Here is a 15454-nt window from a genome sequence, read left to right as displayed (position 1 = left end):
AGCAGGACACTGCAGGGAGTTGAACCCCATCCCAGTAAACTGACAGCCTGTTATGTTACTAACACTGAAGCGCATTCACGCACATTCATTTTCTTGATGATCTTAACAGGCTTACATTTATGATTGTATTGGAGGTACACTCAACACATTTGAGGCTTGAGACCTGGCAACACGATCTTGCTACGCTGCTGGTCGATGCAGGAAATATAATCTAACTCGTGCACGCAGTGTATGATGGTCACGGAAATGCACGGCCGCGTCAACCAGAGTCCTGCCAGTACCCTCGACGTGCGTGAACGTGCGAGGGCCCGACCAATGCTGCTCGCAGCTTTAATTATTTATTTTTTTGTCTTGTTTTGTTTTGTAAGGGGATAGGTTACGCTGGTCCACACTCCAATACAGTAGGTGGCGGTAATGCACCCTTCACTGGATGCCATTCGCCAGCAAACTTAACAAAAAAGAAGAAGAAGAAGTAGAAGAAGAAAAAACAAAAAGACGAGGAAGAAGAAACCACATGCAGAACAGACCCACGCCATACAACCGTCTGACAGCGCATCAAGCCAACGTTTCACGAAAAGCGCTATCAAAACACTCTTTTATCCGAGTTAACTAGTTGGTTTGGCAGCGGGTTGTCCGGCAGCAGGACATGGCCGGGTGTGAAGCTGTGGTCACTGTTCGTCTGGTGAGGTCCTTCGAGCACAGAAATTTTAAACCAGTAGTTTTTCACATAGTCAGTTTAGACCAAACGGTGCAAGACTTCGTTCAGCTTGTCAGAGAAGGTGAGTAAGCAGAAGGACAGACTGTATCCTGTCATGACGTATGATATGTTTTTACCAGTGGAACTAACTGAAGTCATGATAAACTCTTCCAGATATAGCAACAAGACCAGGACTCCCTCCTCCTTTCAAGACATTCTCTTATGGTACGTATGCCGGACATTTGTATTGGTGTTAGTTCACTTATTATTCCTAATAATAATCCATATTTATATATTTTGTTTCTGAGCAACCTATTACAAAGGCTGATTTGGCAATGGGGAAAACGACGGATCATAAATCAGATGATGTATCTGCACGATGTTGGGGTTGTAGAGTCTTTTAATTATTACCTAATTAATGCATACATTTTGTTGTGTCAAAAAGAGTCACCAGAGTTCAAAATAATGCCTGTAAATTGAGTATGTATTTGATTTACTGAGACCAATAAACTAAAACATCTTTACTATATAAGGTATCCTCTAAATTTCCCAGTAAGCATTTTTCCTTTGAAAAGATGTTTTAAAAAATGACGAGTAGTTGAATGAATGAATGAAATGTATTTATAAAGCGCTTTTAACAGACAAAAAAGTCACAAAGTGCTTAACAGAGCAGAAATTTAAAAGCATGAAAAACACAATGTGGCCATAGGGCCAATAATTTACATATACACATAAAAATAAAACGAAATTAAAACATATTTTAAAAGCAGGTCTAGGACATGGGTTTTACCCAAAAGCCAGTCTAAAAAGGTGCGTTTTGAGCAGGTTTTTAAAAGTGTTCACAGAATCTGCGAGGCGTAGAGTTGCAGGCAGAGTATTCCACAGCCTCGCTGCTACAGCCTCAAAAGCTCGGTCACCACGTGTTTTAAAGCGTGTGCGTGGGACAGACAGAAGACCTAGAGCGTTTGACCTGAGAGTGCGGGCTGGTGAATAGGGGTGAAGAAGATCAGCTACGTATGTAGGGGCCTGACCGTGTAGTGCTCTGTAAGTGATGGTGAGAATTTTGAAGTGGATCCTAAATGCTACAGGGTGCCAGTGGAGAGATCGGAGTACGGGGGTGATGTGAGACCGTCGATTTGTCCTGGTGAGCAATCTGGCGGTTGAAGATCTTGATTGAATGTTCACATACAGACCGTATTTCACTGGGTATTTGCTATAGCGATTTTTTTTCATCCTCTACATTGTGATAATACCATCCCATTCCCACATTTCTCAGTTGAAAGCCAATATTACAAATCCCGGTGAAATATGGCTTAGTTTTTTAACCATAACTGTATTTTAAACAACTTTTAAAGGCCCAGTGTGTAATATTTAGAGGCATCTAGTGGTGTGTTGCAGATTGCAAACAAATATATACCTGTCTGCTCACCCCTCCCTTTCCAAGCATATGGCCTTCAGGTATGGAGTTATCTTAAGGATTTTAGTACAACTAGGAGCATATCAATGCTCTGCTTTTCTAAATGATAAATTTGCTTTTAAAAACATATATAGCATTTTAAAAACAAATAAATTCAGAACAGGAATAGAATTTATATTTAAAATATTTCTAAATATTGTTTATAAATCAGCAACAGTTATGTTTACAACAACAAAGTTACTATAAAAAAGCATTAATATCTCACTGGAAACAAATGTAAAATGTTAATGAAATAACTTCTGAGTGAAGTTCATAAAGAATGAAGAACAGACATCCAGACAGAAAGTAGAACAGATGCGTGCTGCAGCGTGATAATAAATGACAAGTACCGTGGAATGTTTAATACATCACTACCTTCAGAATACGTAAAACACGAAAAGCTCTTATTAGCGCAGTGTTCCTTCTGGGCTTCTGTAGAAACATGGCGTTGCAAGATGGCGGACTCTGTGGAAGACAACCGACTCCGTAAGAAGATATAAATGTCTTTTTCTAAGCTTAAAAAAATCCCACTATAATTCTTGAATATTGTACTCCATTGCTGCCAATTAATCCCCCAAATGTTACACACTGTTTTTTTAAACTTAAAACTGCTAACAGTAAAAGATGTAGCAATTTACATGCGCAGTAATAGTAAGACATCAACAGTTTCTACTTAAGAGGACCTAGAAAACCATGTGACACATGCAACAATTAATTTGTCTTTATTAAGCAACAATTTGAATATATATATATTCCTGAACAATGTTCTTCAAACACAATTACCATGAAATAGAAAAATACATGATTGTTGATAGTTTCAACCAGTGGTTCTCAACTGGTCTGGCTGCGGGACCCACCATCACCCCTTAATGACAAGCCAAATCGAGGAACATTTTCAACTTCTCAAATTTATTTAATGAAAAGATGGTGCAGTTTGAACCTGAGATAGTACAGAATATCACAGTATGCCAACACAAAAAACAAGTTTAATGATGAACCAAAACGACCAGCAGGTGGCGATGCTAGAGAGGGAAATAATTCCCTTTTACCCTTTTACACTCAATTAGCTGCATTTTAAATAAAAACCCAAAAGTCTGTTGTGTAATACAAAATACATGACAATTCAGTAACTTCAGCCTTTTTTAACAGACTCAACAGTGCTTTCATGCACAAAAATAAAATAAAAAAGTCCAACCACTGAGAAGTAGTTTCAAAAAGACTCAAATAATGTAACTTTAGCTGAGAATATTCACTCACTGAATCTATGACAACCAACACTGCACTATGGAAAAAATGCAGTGTCTTGAGTAGCAGCTTTTATTCACAAACTAAAAATAATTTAAAGCTGCGAGCAGCGATGAACAGGCCCTCGCCTCCTCCGCCGCGTCGGGGTGCCGGCGGGTTCCGGCCAGGGCGGGCGAGAACTTCCGCGACCATCGGACGGCGCGTCCGCGAGTGAGAAGTTTTTAGTCCTGCTGGAAATGATGCTTTGCAAATAGTCCAATGCTTCCTGTATCCGCCGTCTGTCACTACAGAACACGTGCAAACATGCATTATGTTGCTCTATGTCAAATGTAAACCACATTGTGTAAAAGTCATGTAAATCGGATGGTGTTTGTCAGAAAACGCAGAGTATCTTTCGCCAGCAGGTGGCGCTGTGAGTTCTAGTGAAAATTAGCTTGTTGACATCCTCAGGCCATGAGTGTTATCAAGCATGTGAAGTTTGGGACCGTTTGGAACAAGTCCTGTTGAGTTATATTAGTTTTTTGCATGGGGAATCACATAAAGTAGCCGCCCGCTACGGCTAAGCCGTTCCGTCAAAAGTAAAGCTTTTGATCATTTTTAATTACAATGGTCTTGAGATTGTACATAAAAAATTTGAAGTGGATCTGACAAAGTCCCTAGGAGGAGTTCGTTAAAGTATAGCGACTAGAAATAGGCCAAAATCGATCACAAAATGACATACAAATCAAAATGGCCGACTTCCGGTACAGTTAAGAGCATGGTCCCAAGAGCCTTATTTTTAAGTCTCTATGTGATACATGTTCTGACCAAGTTTCATACATGTACGTCAAGCGTAGCCCCGGGGCTGCTCTTTTGAACTGGCTCGGAGGAGTAAATAAAAGTATAAAATATGACATTTGCTTTTGCCAGTAGGTGGCGCTGTGAGTTATTTAATTTCTTTCAATTGACCTGCATTCAGGCTTAAAGTGGCATCGTGCACAAGAAGTTTTGTGAGGATTGAATAATGTACCTTGGACTTATAACAACTTGATTTTGCATACAAATGATGCAAAATGGCCGCCACGCCACGTCAAGGTTCTTCGACGAAAACTCTAGCTTTTAATAATTTTTAATCACAAAGGTCTTAAGAGCACCCTGAACAAATATGAAGTCGATCGCATAAATTCTCTAGGAGTTCTTTAAAATACGAAGGCTGCAAAATGCGAAAAGTGCCAAAAAACACAACTTTGCGGGTTTACTGTAGCGCCCCCTATTGGTTGAATGCAACGAAAATCTCAGGGTATGTTACGGTATGCGATGTGCACATATGCTGAAAGTTTCGTGAATTTTCGACAATGGGTTGAGAAGTTATGTGTATTGATATTAAGCCACGCCCCTAGGAAGTTCATTGGTCCATATCTTTTCAACGCAAATAGATATCAAAAAGCTTTTGATAAATCTGAGTGATCTACATCCACTAATGATCCACAGCAATTTTGGTAGTAATAGGAGCCAGCGTGTAGGAGGAGTTCGCAAAGATGTGTTTTACACTAAATTCAAGATGGCGGAAAATCTAAGTAGGCGGAGCTTAGGGGTCTGAGAGGCTTTTTTTTTAGATCTAGCGGATTAGGACATGTGTGTTGAATTTCAAGTCAATCGGACAAACTGGCCGAGGGGCGTCGCCGGGCCGCCTTGTAGGCCTTGTATGGCTCCTATATAAAACCCCAAGTTTCGCCAGACCTGGCAAGTATGCAAAATTTGGTGAGTTTTCATGCATGGCAAATACTCCAAATATGCAGCCAAAGTACAAAAATAAAAATCAGAATAAAAATGAACGAGAACCCCTACAATATCAATAGGGCCTTCGCTGGCCCGACGTTGTCGGTGGCTCGGGCCCTAATAAGAAGAATCCTTTCAATTTCAATAAGGCCTTCGCTGGCCCGACGTTGTCGGTGGCTCGGGCCCTAATAACCCTTACAATTTCAATAGGACCTTCGCTGGCCCGACGTTGTCGGTGGCTCGGGCCCTAATAAGAATCCCTACAATTTCAATAGGGCCTTCGCTGGCCCGACGTTGTCGGTGGCTCGGGCCCTAATTATTAAATTATAAAATAGCTATAACTTTGTGATTCTGTTTAGGCCAGCAGAGAAGGCTTTGCAGGCCCTGACGGCCCACCACTGCTTGAACCTTAGGTGTGACACTGACATAGACCTGAGTTTGGAGGAATTAATAATGGGAGAACTGGGGATGTTTTTTTCTCCTGACAAGAGTCTCAAAGTCTGGAGTTAGTAGACAACGCAACTCTGAGGTCATGCTCAATGTCCAGTCTATTTCTATGTTTTGTCTTCAGCTGAACCAGAGCTGAGAAGCCACACTCACAGAGATAGGTAGTGCTGAATGGTTGGAGGATTTTTACTGCTCGAGTGGCAAGGGAAGGATACTCACTCATCACATTGCTGCACCAGAACTGAGAGAGGCTTACCGCTGTGGATTTCAGCATGCGGTCACATGACAGCTCCACCAGCTGACTCTCTTCGTTGCTTGGCAACGTGATGCTTTCTATGTTGATTTCAAAGGGGTCACATATCCAGTCGTCATCCCTCTGTTTCTTGGGAAAGTAGTCATTAAACCGCTCCAGAAGTTTATTCAGATGTCGTGAAACATGGATTGCCCACACAGAGATCTTTTTTTTATTATTTTTTTGAATGCTTTGATTTTCCCCTCGAAAGCCAGCGTACCTCGGCATGATGAAACACCTGTACATACTCACTGCCAAGCTCTTGGCACAGTTTTTGAAAATATCGGGTGTTCTTTGTACTTTGTTTAATTTACCACTTGGATGACATCTTTTAATGTTCCATGAAGCACTGGTACCATAACCTTTGCTGCCAGGGCCTCTCGATGCAAAAAACAATGGTTCCAAGTTGCATTCGGAGCTTTCTCAAGTATTCTTCTCACGACCCCCGAGTTTTTTCCTGTCATGCAGGCAGTTGTGATACCGACGCACATGTCCCAGCTTAAGCCCACTGAACTCAAATACAAGTCCACTGAGCTGAAAATGTCCTCTGCAGTCGTAGTAGTAGGAAGCTCTCTTGTGCAGAGAAATAATTCCTGTAAGTCCCTGAGCAAGACACTGAACCCCTCTAGTGGGGCGCAGCGGTATTGCAGGTGGGGCGCAGGGCGAAATTCGCCGTTTTTAATATTAATACATCATCCGCGTGAATCGTGTAGATCCGTAGAGTTGTTTTTTTTTGTGGGGGGTCAACTGGCCAGCCAGCGATTCTCAGATTGGAGTGAGACGAGGAGAAAAGGTGATGAGGTGATCTTCACAATAAAACATCTTGTGTTCCGGTTCAGTTCACGCGGTCACTCGTTAATGTTAAACCCAAACACCGGCGGATCTGTTTGCAGGTTGTTTGTTTTAACTCAAAGTAGAATGAAAGGCCCAGATACTGATGAGATGATGAGGTCAAAGAGCTTCAGGAAGAGGAGGCTGTTTGTGTAGCACAGCTTGACGCAGGGCTGAGATGTGAGTGGAGCTGGGCCTGGATAAAGGTGGAGCTGGGCCTGGATAAAGGTGGAGGTCTAAACAGATGTGAGTACAGCTTCCCGCTGTCATAGTATTTTAAATACATTGATAAGACAGGGTATGCTAAATGCAGCCTCTGCTCCAAAGAGATAAAGTACAGCAACAACAGCTCACATGCCCTCTCATCACACTGACACTATTCACTGTGATGACCACAGCCAGTGTACTAACAGTCCCACGTGCAGTTAAATCACAGCTGTTATTTATTACTAGTGAATGAGAGTGAGAAAAAGACAGACAGGCAGACAGACAGTTAGATGGACTGAGTGAGTGTGAGAGAGGCAGGCAGGCAGACAGACAGTTAGATGGACTGAGTGAGTGTGAGAGAGAGACAGGCAGGCAGACAGTTAGATGGACTGAGTGAGTGTGAGAGAGAGACAGGCAGGCAGACAGACAGTTAGATGGACTGAGTGAGTGTGAGAGAGAGACAGACAGGCAGGCAGACAGACAGTTAGATGGACTGAGTGAGTGTGAGAGAGAGAGATAGGCAGGCAGACAGACAGTTAGATGGACTGAGTGAGTGTGTGAGAGAGAGACAGGCAGGCAGACAGACAGTTAGATGGACTGAGTGAGTGTGAGAGAGAGACAGGCAGGCAGGCAGGCAGGAAGACAGGCAGACCGACAGTTAGATGGACTGAGTGAGAGAGGGGCAGACAGACAGTTAGATGGACTGAGTGAGTGGGAGAGAGAGAAAGACAGACAAAAAGGAGGTCTAACAATCCCTCAAAGTCGTGTGCGTAGAGACACAGACAGACGGAGGGAGAGTAACAGACAGATAACCAGAGAGAGAGAGAGAGAGACAGACAGACACTCTGATCTCTCTGGCAATCCTTCTCATTTGGAGATTGTCCTATGTTTTAACATTTACAGCTAAAGTAACTATTGTCCTGCTCTGCCAGGTCTTTCCTCGTCTCGCCCACTTGTGTCACGGTGTGTGTACATCTCACTGGAATCAGGAAACTTGTCAGAATACCCATTTTTGATTGGCTGAGCAGCATCACACATATCTCCAAGTCGTGTGTGCGTGTGTGTCTCAGTGCCTCTGTGTGTTTATAAACATCACTAATGAGCTCATAGAAACACCTGTGTGCTTGGGTGCACTGGTTGGTGATTGGAGCACCTGTGTGAGAGATTAGAGTGAACAGTGATTTTCAACAAAACTACCTGTCGAACATATGCCCTTTATACCAAAACCATGAGACTAATCAATAAAATATGGATACCGTGAGAAAGATAAGACTCTGCCGAACACGCTGATGTGTTTTTTTATGTTTGTGGTGTTAAAAATGTGAGCTCCAGCGCAATATACAAAACTGGTACCGTCTGCTTTCTTTGAGAAATGAGTGGTCAGATTTAACATTGCTCTCTATGGAGCAGAACGTTGGTTTTCCTCTCAATTAAGTCATTTTCTGCCAAATGTGTAAATCTGTGGGATTCCACAATCACTTTTTAACGAGAAGAACAGGATTAGCTACTGTAAAAACAAAAAAATATATATGAAGAGTGAAAATTGTGGAGTCGAAGGCAAAAGACAAATATTTTTTTCACAAGATTCTGAAGCTGCTCTTCACTCTAGCGGTGACATCACGCACTCTAAGCTGCGCAATACACACCCATCATAAAGGCAGAAAAGGACTGAAAAAATCATAAAAGTTCAAATGGGACAGTTCAAAAAGTATAAAAGATAAAAAGATTACAACATACAATAATAGCTTAAGATTTCCTTCAAAGTTGAAATGGTGTCTGTAGCTGAAAGTATGAGGAAGTAGGATTTGAAAGTTGAAGAATTATTTGAAATATTTGAAAATATTCTCCATAGAAACCCATTCAAAAAAAATTGCAAAAAGATTAATAATTCAAAAAGTTTAAATATTAGAAATATGAAGAGATATAGCACCCGTCTCCTGAAAGAGCTGAACATTTTGATATTTGAACGGTTTCTGTAGCTTAAAATATGAAGGAGCAGAAGCGTTTGAAAAAATGTACGGAAGAAATATAAAATAAAGAAGAATAAAGCTTAACAGCATTCCAACAAAAATGCAGTTCCTGCTGAAAATGCGTTGGAATGCTGAAAGCTGAAATGAACTGCAAAAACATTGCTGAAAATAGATATCCAATTAAAAAGAAATTGCAAAAAGCTTAATAATTCAAAAAGTTTAAAGATTACAAATTGCTGAAAATACAGAAATGGGAGACTACCTGTCTGAAAAATGTTGTAGCCCGAAAGCATTTAAACTGCACTGCTGAAAACCCTTCTAGTTGAAATGTTGAACTATGGTGTCTGTAGCTGAAAGTATGAGGAAGAAGAAGGCTTTGAAAGTTGAAGAAGTTTAAGAGGATTTGAAGATTTTCTCCATAGATATCCCATTCAAAAAAGATTTCAAAAAGCTTAATAATTCAAAGTTTAAAGATTAGATTACAAATATGAAAAGTCATATCACCCCTCTCCTGAAGGAGCTGAACATTTTAATATTTGAACGGTTTCTGTAGCTTAAAAAATGTCAGTAGTGATATTTGTTGTAGTAGAAGTTGTAGTTGTAGTAGAAGTATTATAAGTAGTAGAAGTATTTGTAGCATTAGAATAAGTGTGTGTGTGTGTGTGTGTGGGGGGGGGGGGGTCCTCTAAAAGTATCCAAGACCTGAATGACTGTATGAGAGAGAGACACACACACACACAGAGATGGAGGGAGAGAAGTGTATGCGCGCGTGTGTCTGTGTGTTTATCAACATTGCTGATTACCTTAATCACGAACACCTGTGTGCCAGCAGCCTGTTCATGGAGAACAGACAGGGAAACACCTCTCAAACAAATCCTCAAAAATCCCATAACCGTAGCTCCTATTGCTCCGATATCAATACATGAGCGGAAAAGATGAGTTGAACAACAGATCCTGTGAAAATTGTGTCTGTAGTGTAAAAAATGTGGCTAAACTGGTGATGTAGAAATGGGGTACCGTGTTCTGTGGAAGATGTTTTTGCAGCAAGATTTAATTGGTCTCTATGGAGCAGAAAGTTGGTTTTCCTCTCAATTAAGTGATTTTCTGCCAAATGTGTAAATCTGTGGGATTCCACAATCACTTTTTAACGAGAAGAACAGGATTAGCTACTCCATCCATTTTCCTCCGCTTATCCGGGGTCGGGTCGCGGTGGCAGCAGGCCAAGCAGGCTGACCCAGACTTCCCTCTCACCCGCAACATTTTCCAGCTCATACTGGGGGATCCCGAGGCGTTCCCAGGCCAGCTGGGAGATATAATCCCTCCAGCGTGTTCTGGGTCTTCCCCGGGGTCTCCTCCCAGTTGGACGTGCCCGGAAAACCTCCAGTGGGAGGCGTCCAGGAGGCATCCTAATCAGATGCCCGAACCACCTCAGCTGACTCCTTTCGATGCGAAGGAGTAGCGGCTCGACTCCAAGTTCCCTCCTGATGTCCGAGCTCCTTACCCTATCTCTAAGGCTGAGCCCGGCCACCCTACGGAGGAAACTCATTTCGGCCGCTTGTACCCGCGACCTTGTCCTTTCGGTCACGACCCAGAGTTCGTGACCATAGGTGAGGGTAGGAACGTAGACCGACCAGTAAATTGAGAGCTTTGCCTTCCGGCTCAGCTCTCTCTTCACCAAGACGGTCCGGTGCAGCGCCTGTTTTACTGCTGCAGCCGCACCGATCCGCCTGTCGATCTCCCGCTCCATCTTACCCTCACTCGTGAACAAGACCCCGAGATACTTAAACTCCTTCACTTGAGGTAGGCACTCCGTCCCCACCTGGAGGGAGCAATCCACCGGTTTCCGGCAGAGCACCATGGCCTCGGATTTGGAGGTGCTGACTCTCATCCCCGCCGCTTCACACTCAGCTGCAAACCGCCCCAATGAATGCTGGAGGTCACGATCCGAGGAGGCCAACAGGACCACATCGTCTGCATATAGTAGAGAGGTGATCCCGAGACCCCCGAACCTGACGTTCTCCACCGCCCGGCTGCGCCTAGAAATCCTGTCCATGAAAGTCACGAACAGGACCGGTGACAAAGGGCAGCCCTGGCGGAGGCCAACACCCACCGGGAACGTGTCTGACTTATTGCCGAGAATGCGGACACAGCTCCTACTGCAGTCGTACAGAGACCGGATCGCCCGTTGTAACGGGTCCGGCACCCCATACTCCCGCAGCACCCCCCACAAGAACCCCCGAGGGACCCGGTCGAAAGCCTTCTCCAAGTCCACAAAACACATGTAGACTGGTTGGGCAAACTCCCAGAACCCCTCCAGTAGTCTTGCGAGGGTAAAGAGCGGGTCCACTGTTCCACGGCCGGGACGGAATCCGCACTGCTCCTCTTGAATCCGAGGTTCGACAAACGGTCGGAGCCTCCTTTCCAGCACCCTGGCATAAGCTTTCCCCGGGAGGCTGAGTAGTGTGATACCCCGATAATTCGAGCACACTCTCCGGTCCCCCTTTTTGAAAATGGGAACCACCACCCCGGTCTGCCAGTCCATGGGCACTGATCCCGACCCCCATGCGACACTGAAGAGGCGTGTCAGCCAAGACAGCCCAACAGTGTCCAGCGCCTTCAGCATCTCAGGGCGGATCTCATCCACCCCCGGCGCCTTGCCACCAAGGAGCTTTTTGACTACCTTAGCGACCTCTGCCAGGGATATGGGTGAGCCCCCCAGGTCTTCAGGCGCTGCCTCCTCTGCAGAGGACATGTTGGTCGGGTTTAGGAGTTCCTCAAAGTGTTCTTTCCACCGCCCGACAATATCCCCCGTCCGGGTCAACAGTTCCCCCCCCCTGCTGAGAACAGCCTGGGGTAGGCCCTGCTTTCCCTTCCTGAGGCGTCGGATGGTTTGCCAGAACCTCTTTGAGGCCAACCGAAAGTCCTTCTCCATGGCCTCCCCGAACTCCTCCCATGCCCGAGTTTTAGCACCCGCGACCACCGCAGCTGCAGTCCTTCTGGCCTGCCGGTACCTCTCAGCTGCTTCAGGAGACCCCTGGGCCAAACAGGCCCTGAAGGCCTCCTTCTTCAGCTTGACGGCTTCCCTCACCTCCGGTGTCCACCACCGGGTTCTCGGGTTGCCGCCACGACAGGCACCGATGACCTTCCGGCCACAGCTCCTAGCGGCCGCGTCCACAATAGAGGCTTTGAACATGGTCCATTCGGATTCCATGTTCCCAGCCTCCCTCGGGATGTGTGAGAAGTTCTTCCGGAGGTGGGAGTTAAAGACCTCCCGGACAGGGTCCTCTGCCAGACGTTCCCAGTTCACCCTCACTATACGTTTGGGCTTGCCGGGTCTTTCCAACCGGTTCCCCTGCCATCTGATCCAACTCACCACCAGGTGGTGATCAGTTGACAGCTCTGCTCCTCTCTTCACCCGAGTGTCCAAGACATACGGCCGCAGATCAGATGATACGATTACAAAGTCGATCATTGATCTCCGGCCTAAGGTGTTCTGGTACCAGGTACACTTATGAGCCACCTTATGTTCGAACATGGTGTTCGTTATGGCCAAACCATGGCTAGCACAGAAGTCCAATAACAAGACACCACTCGGGTTCAGATCGGGCAAGCCGTTCCTCCCAATCACCCCACGCCAGGTTTCTCCGTCATTGCCCACGTGAGCGTTGAAGTCCCCCAGGAGAACTATGGAGTCGGCAGGCGGCGCCCTTTCCAGGACCCCTCCCACCGACTCCAAGAAGGCCGGATACTCCGAACTGCTGTTTGGTGCATAAGCACAAACCACAGTCAGAGCCTTGCTCCCCGCAACCCGTAGGCGCATGGAGGCGACCCTCTCGTTCTCCGGGGAGAACTCCAACACAGCGGCGCTCAGCCGGGGGCTCGTGAGTATCCCCACTCCCGCCCGGCGCCTCTCACCTTGGGCAACTCCGGAAAAGGACAAAGTCCAACCCCTCTCCAGGAGCTTGGTTCCAGAGCCAGTGCTGTGTGTGGAGGTGAGTCCAACTATATCTAGCTGGTATCGCTCCACCTCCTGCACCAGCTCCGGCTCTTTCCCCGCTAGCGAGGTCACGTTCCACGTCCCTAGAGCTAGTCTATGCTGCCGGCGATCGGCTCGCCCAGGCCTCCGGCCTGACCTGCCGCCCGGTCTGCATTGCACCCGACCCCGATGCTTGTCCCTGTGCAAGCATCGGGGTCGGGTGCAATGCAGACCGGATGAGGATTAGCTACTGTTAGCTACTTTTTTTTTTTTTTTTTTTTTTTTTTTTTTTACAGGATTAGCTACTGTAAAAACTAAAAAAAATATATGAATGCTTAACAGCATTCCAACAATAAAGAAACAGGATAACAATAGTTGGGCTTAAACAACAATTAAGCCCGCAGGATTACAGTCAGTGTGCTTTGGCACAGGCCTTTGTGCCACACTGAATAGATACGAGGTGCCACCTGGTAAGATGCACGGAGTGCCTTTTCTTGCTTCGAGCACGAAGAAGTAAGACATTTTTGTGATGTCCTCAGGTCTTGAAGTCGTCTTCGAAAGTACTCAACAGGCTTCTTTGAGAGAAGGGTGTTTTGTTTCCAAATGCCGCTTCAGTTTTGACGGCTTCATGTTGTCTTGTTGCCCTCTTTTGTCCTCAATGTAAGAAAATTCATATCTCATGTAGTCTGTCTAACATTTCGCCATGCTCAGAGATGGGCAGTATTTCTATTACTTGTATTTGAAATACGTATTTCAATTACTTTTGAGTATTTTGTAATTTGTATTTGATAAGGCCGATTAAAAAGCTAACGTAATTTGTAACAAAATACTTTAGAATGGAGTAATTTTGTATTTAAAATACTCAAAATACTTTCTCCAGAATCAAAAAATAGTTCACGAGTTCAGTCTTCAGATCTTCAAGTTCAACGGATTATCTGTCAAGTTAAATATTGTATCTGAGTGTGACAGATGTCAACTAGCTTGATGTATAACTTATGTCTGGGTCTGGCTACATAGCCTATTGTATATACATGGTGATGGTTATAATATCAAGCTAGCGATCGATGCTAACATGCTAATGACGCTAGCATGCTGTCTAGGCTAGTGCATAGCCAGTGTTTAGCAAGTTAGCTTATCAGTCGAGTAGCTAGCTATAGGAAGAGGGAGATTGGGAGCTTGTATGTCATATGTGATGAATATTTTCTTGTTGATACAAACCAAAGTTTATGGGCTGTTAGGTCACATTAATAAAAATATATATATATACATAATCAAGTTGTTGTCTTTCAATAGCTTTGCTTAGTTACACTAACATTCTGTGACTGTTCTTCCTTTTTGTGGGGTTCACTAGAGCTTTGTGTACATTATAACCCAAATCGGAATGCTCTGCTATACCAAATTGTGAGTAAACAGAAAATCCAGAAAAAAGTATTTCCTATATTTTAAATACAAAATACATGTATTTTGTTACATTTTCTGGCACCAGTATTTTGTATTTTGTTGTAATACATTTATTTGGGGGTATTTTGTATTTTGTATCAAAATACATTTTGATGTATTTTTGCCCATCTCTGGCCATGCTCAATTAGCATATGAAAACAAACTCTGTGGGTGTTCTTCTATGCTGTGTAATGGCGGATTTCTATTAGCATTACAAGGCATTAATGCCAAATACTGTTAAGGACTGTGAATAGACTCTACTGCATAAAAAATCCCCATCAACATTTTCTTGGCCCAGGCAAAAGCCCGCGACCCAATGAAAACGGGTCCCGACCCAAAACTGGGTCGTGGACCCGTTTTCAGTGAGAATCACTGGTTTAAACAATAACAAAATCTCCTTTCCTTCTGTAAAAGTTCTTGTCAAAGCCACCCAGAAGCCGGATTCAGATGGTCTGCCAGATTTTAGGTGGACATCTGCAATTAAAAGAAGTATTAAAAAGGAATATTCACTTTTTAACCAGTTTTGAACGTCTTTTTATCAGTGAAGTTGTTTTTTTTTATGTCTTTTCGACCAAAAGATGCTCACTGGGATATTACAGAGTATAATACTGTACACTTTCTGTATGTTGCTATTTGCCCAACAACAATGATCCTCTTGTTTGCACATCCCTTTGTTGTATTCCATCTCCATCTAAACTGGATTTAACCCTACATGCTTTCTGAAGTGTATTTTAGATGTGAAATGGCTTAAAATTCCATTTTAGAACGTCGGGCTATGGTGACAGCCCATAAAGACAGTCGCGAACATTACACACAAGTTTATGTTTACTGTTGGTCCATGCTGCAGTATGATACAAGCTAACATGCTAACGCTACAAGCTAGCAGGCTAGACCACATTGACTTTGTTTAAGTACATTCACAGTAACCAATATCATCTCTCGTTCAACCTACATTTGAACAAATCATTAACATTTTCAAACATATTGTAGTTTTGTGACGCGTTGATGTTGTAACCACAATTTAGCCGACTGAAAAGAGGGCGAAAATAGGTCTTCACACCGAATATCACTTGGTTTTCAACTACAACTGTTGTAATCCCGCTTGGTGCTCACTGAGATTAGGCAGCTAAAGGCA

The 15454-nt window shown here is 44.1% G+C and overlaps 1 protein-coding gene across 1 annotated transcript in view; it reads left to right on the top strand.

Annotated features, from left to right (window-relative positions):
* Positions 1 to 479: 479 nt before the first annotated feature.
* Positions 480 to 15454, top strand: part of cUnh2orf76 (chromosome Un C2orf76 homolog) — a 32545-nt gene continuing 17570 nt past the window's right edge. Inside the window, exons 1-2 of the mRNA XM_079170590.1 lie at positions 480 to 779; positions 872 to 922. Of these exons, the coding sequence (XP_079026716.1) occupies positions 647 to 779; positions 872 to 922 (184 nt within the window). The 5' untranslated portion in view covers positions 480 to 646. The remainder of the gene's footprint in view (positions 780 to 871; positions 923 to 15454) is intronic.

This window comes from Pholis gunnellus, assembly GCF_910591455.1.
Source record: "Pholis gunnellus genome assembly, chromosome: 12".
Taxonomy (NCBI): domain Eukaryota; kingdom Metazoa; phylum Chordata; class Actinopteri; order Perciformes; family Pholidae; genus Pholis; species Pholis gunnellus.
This window is presented reverse-complemented; position numbering and strand designations above follow the sequence as displayed.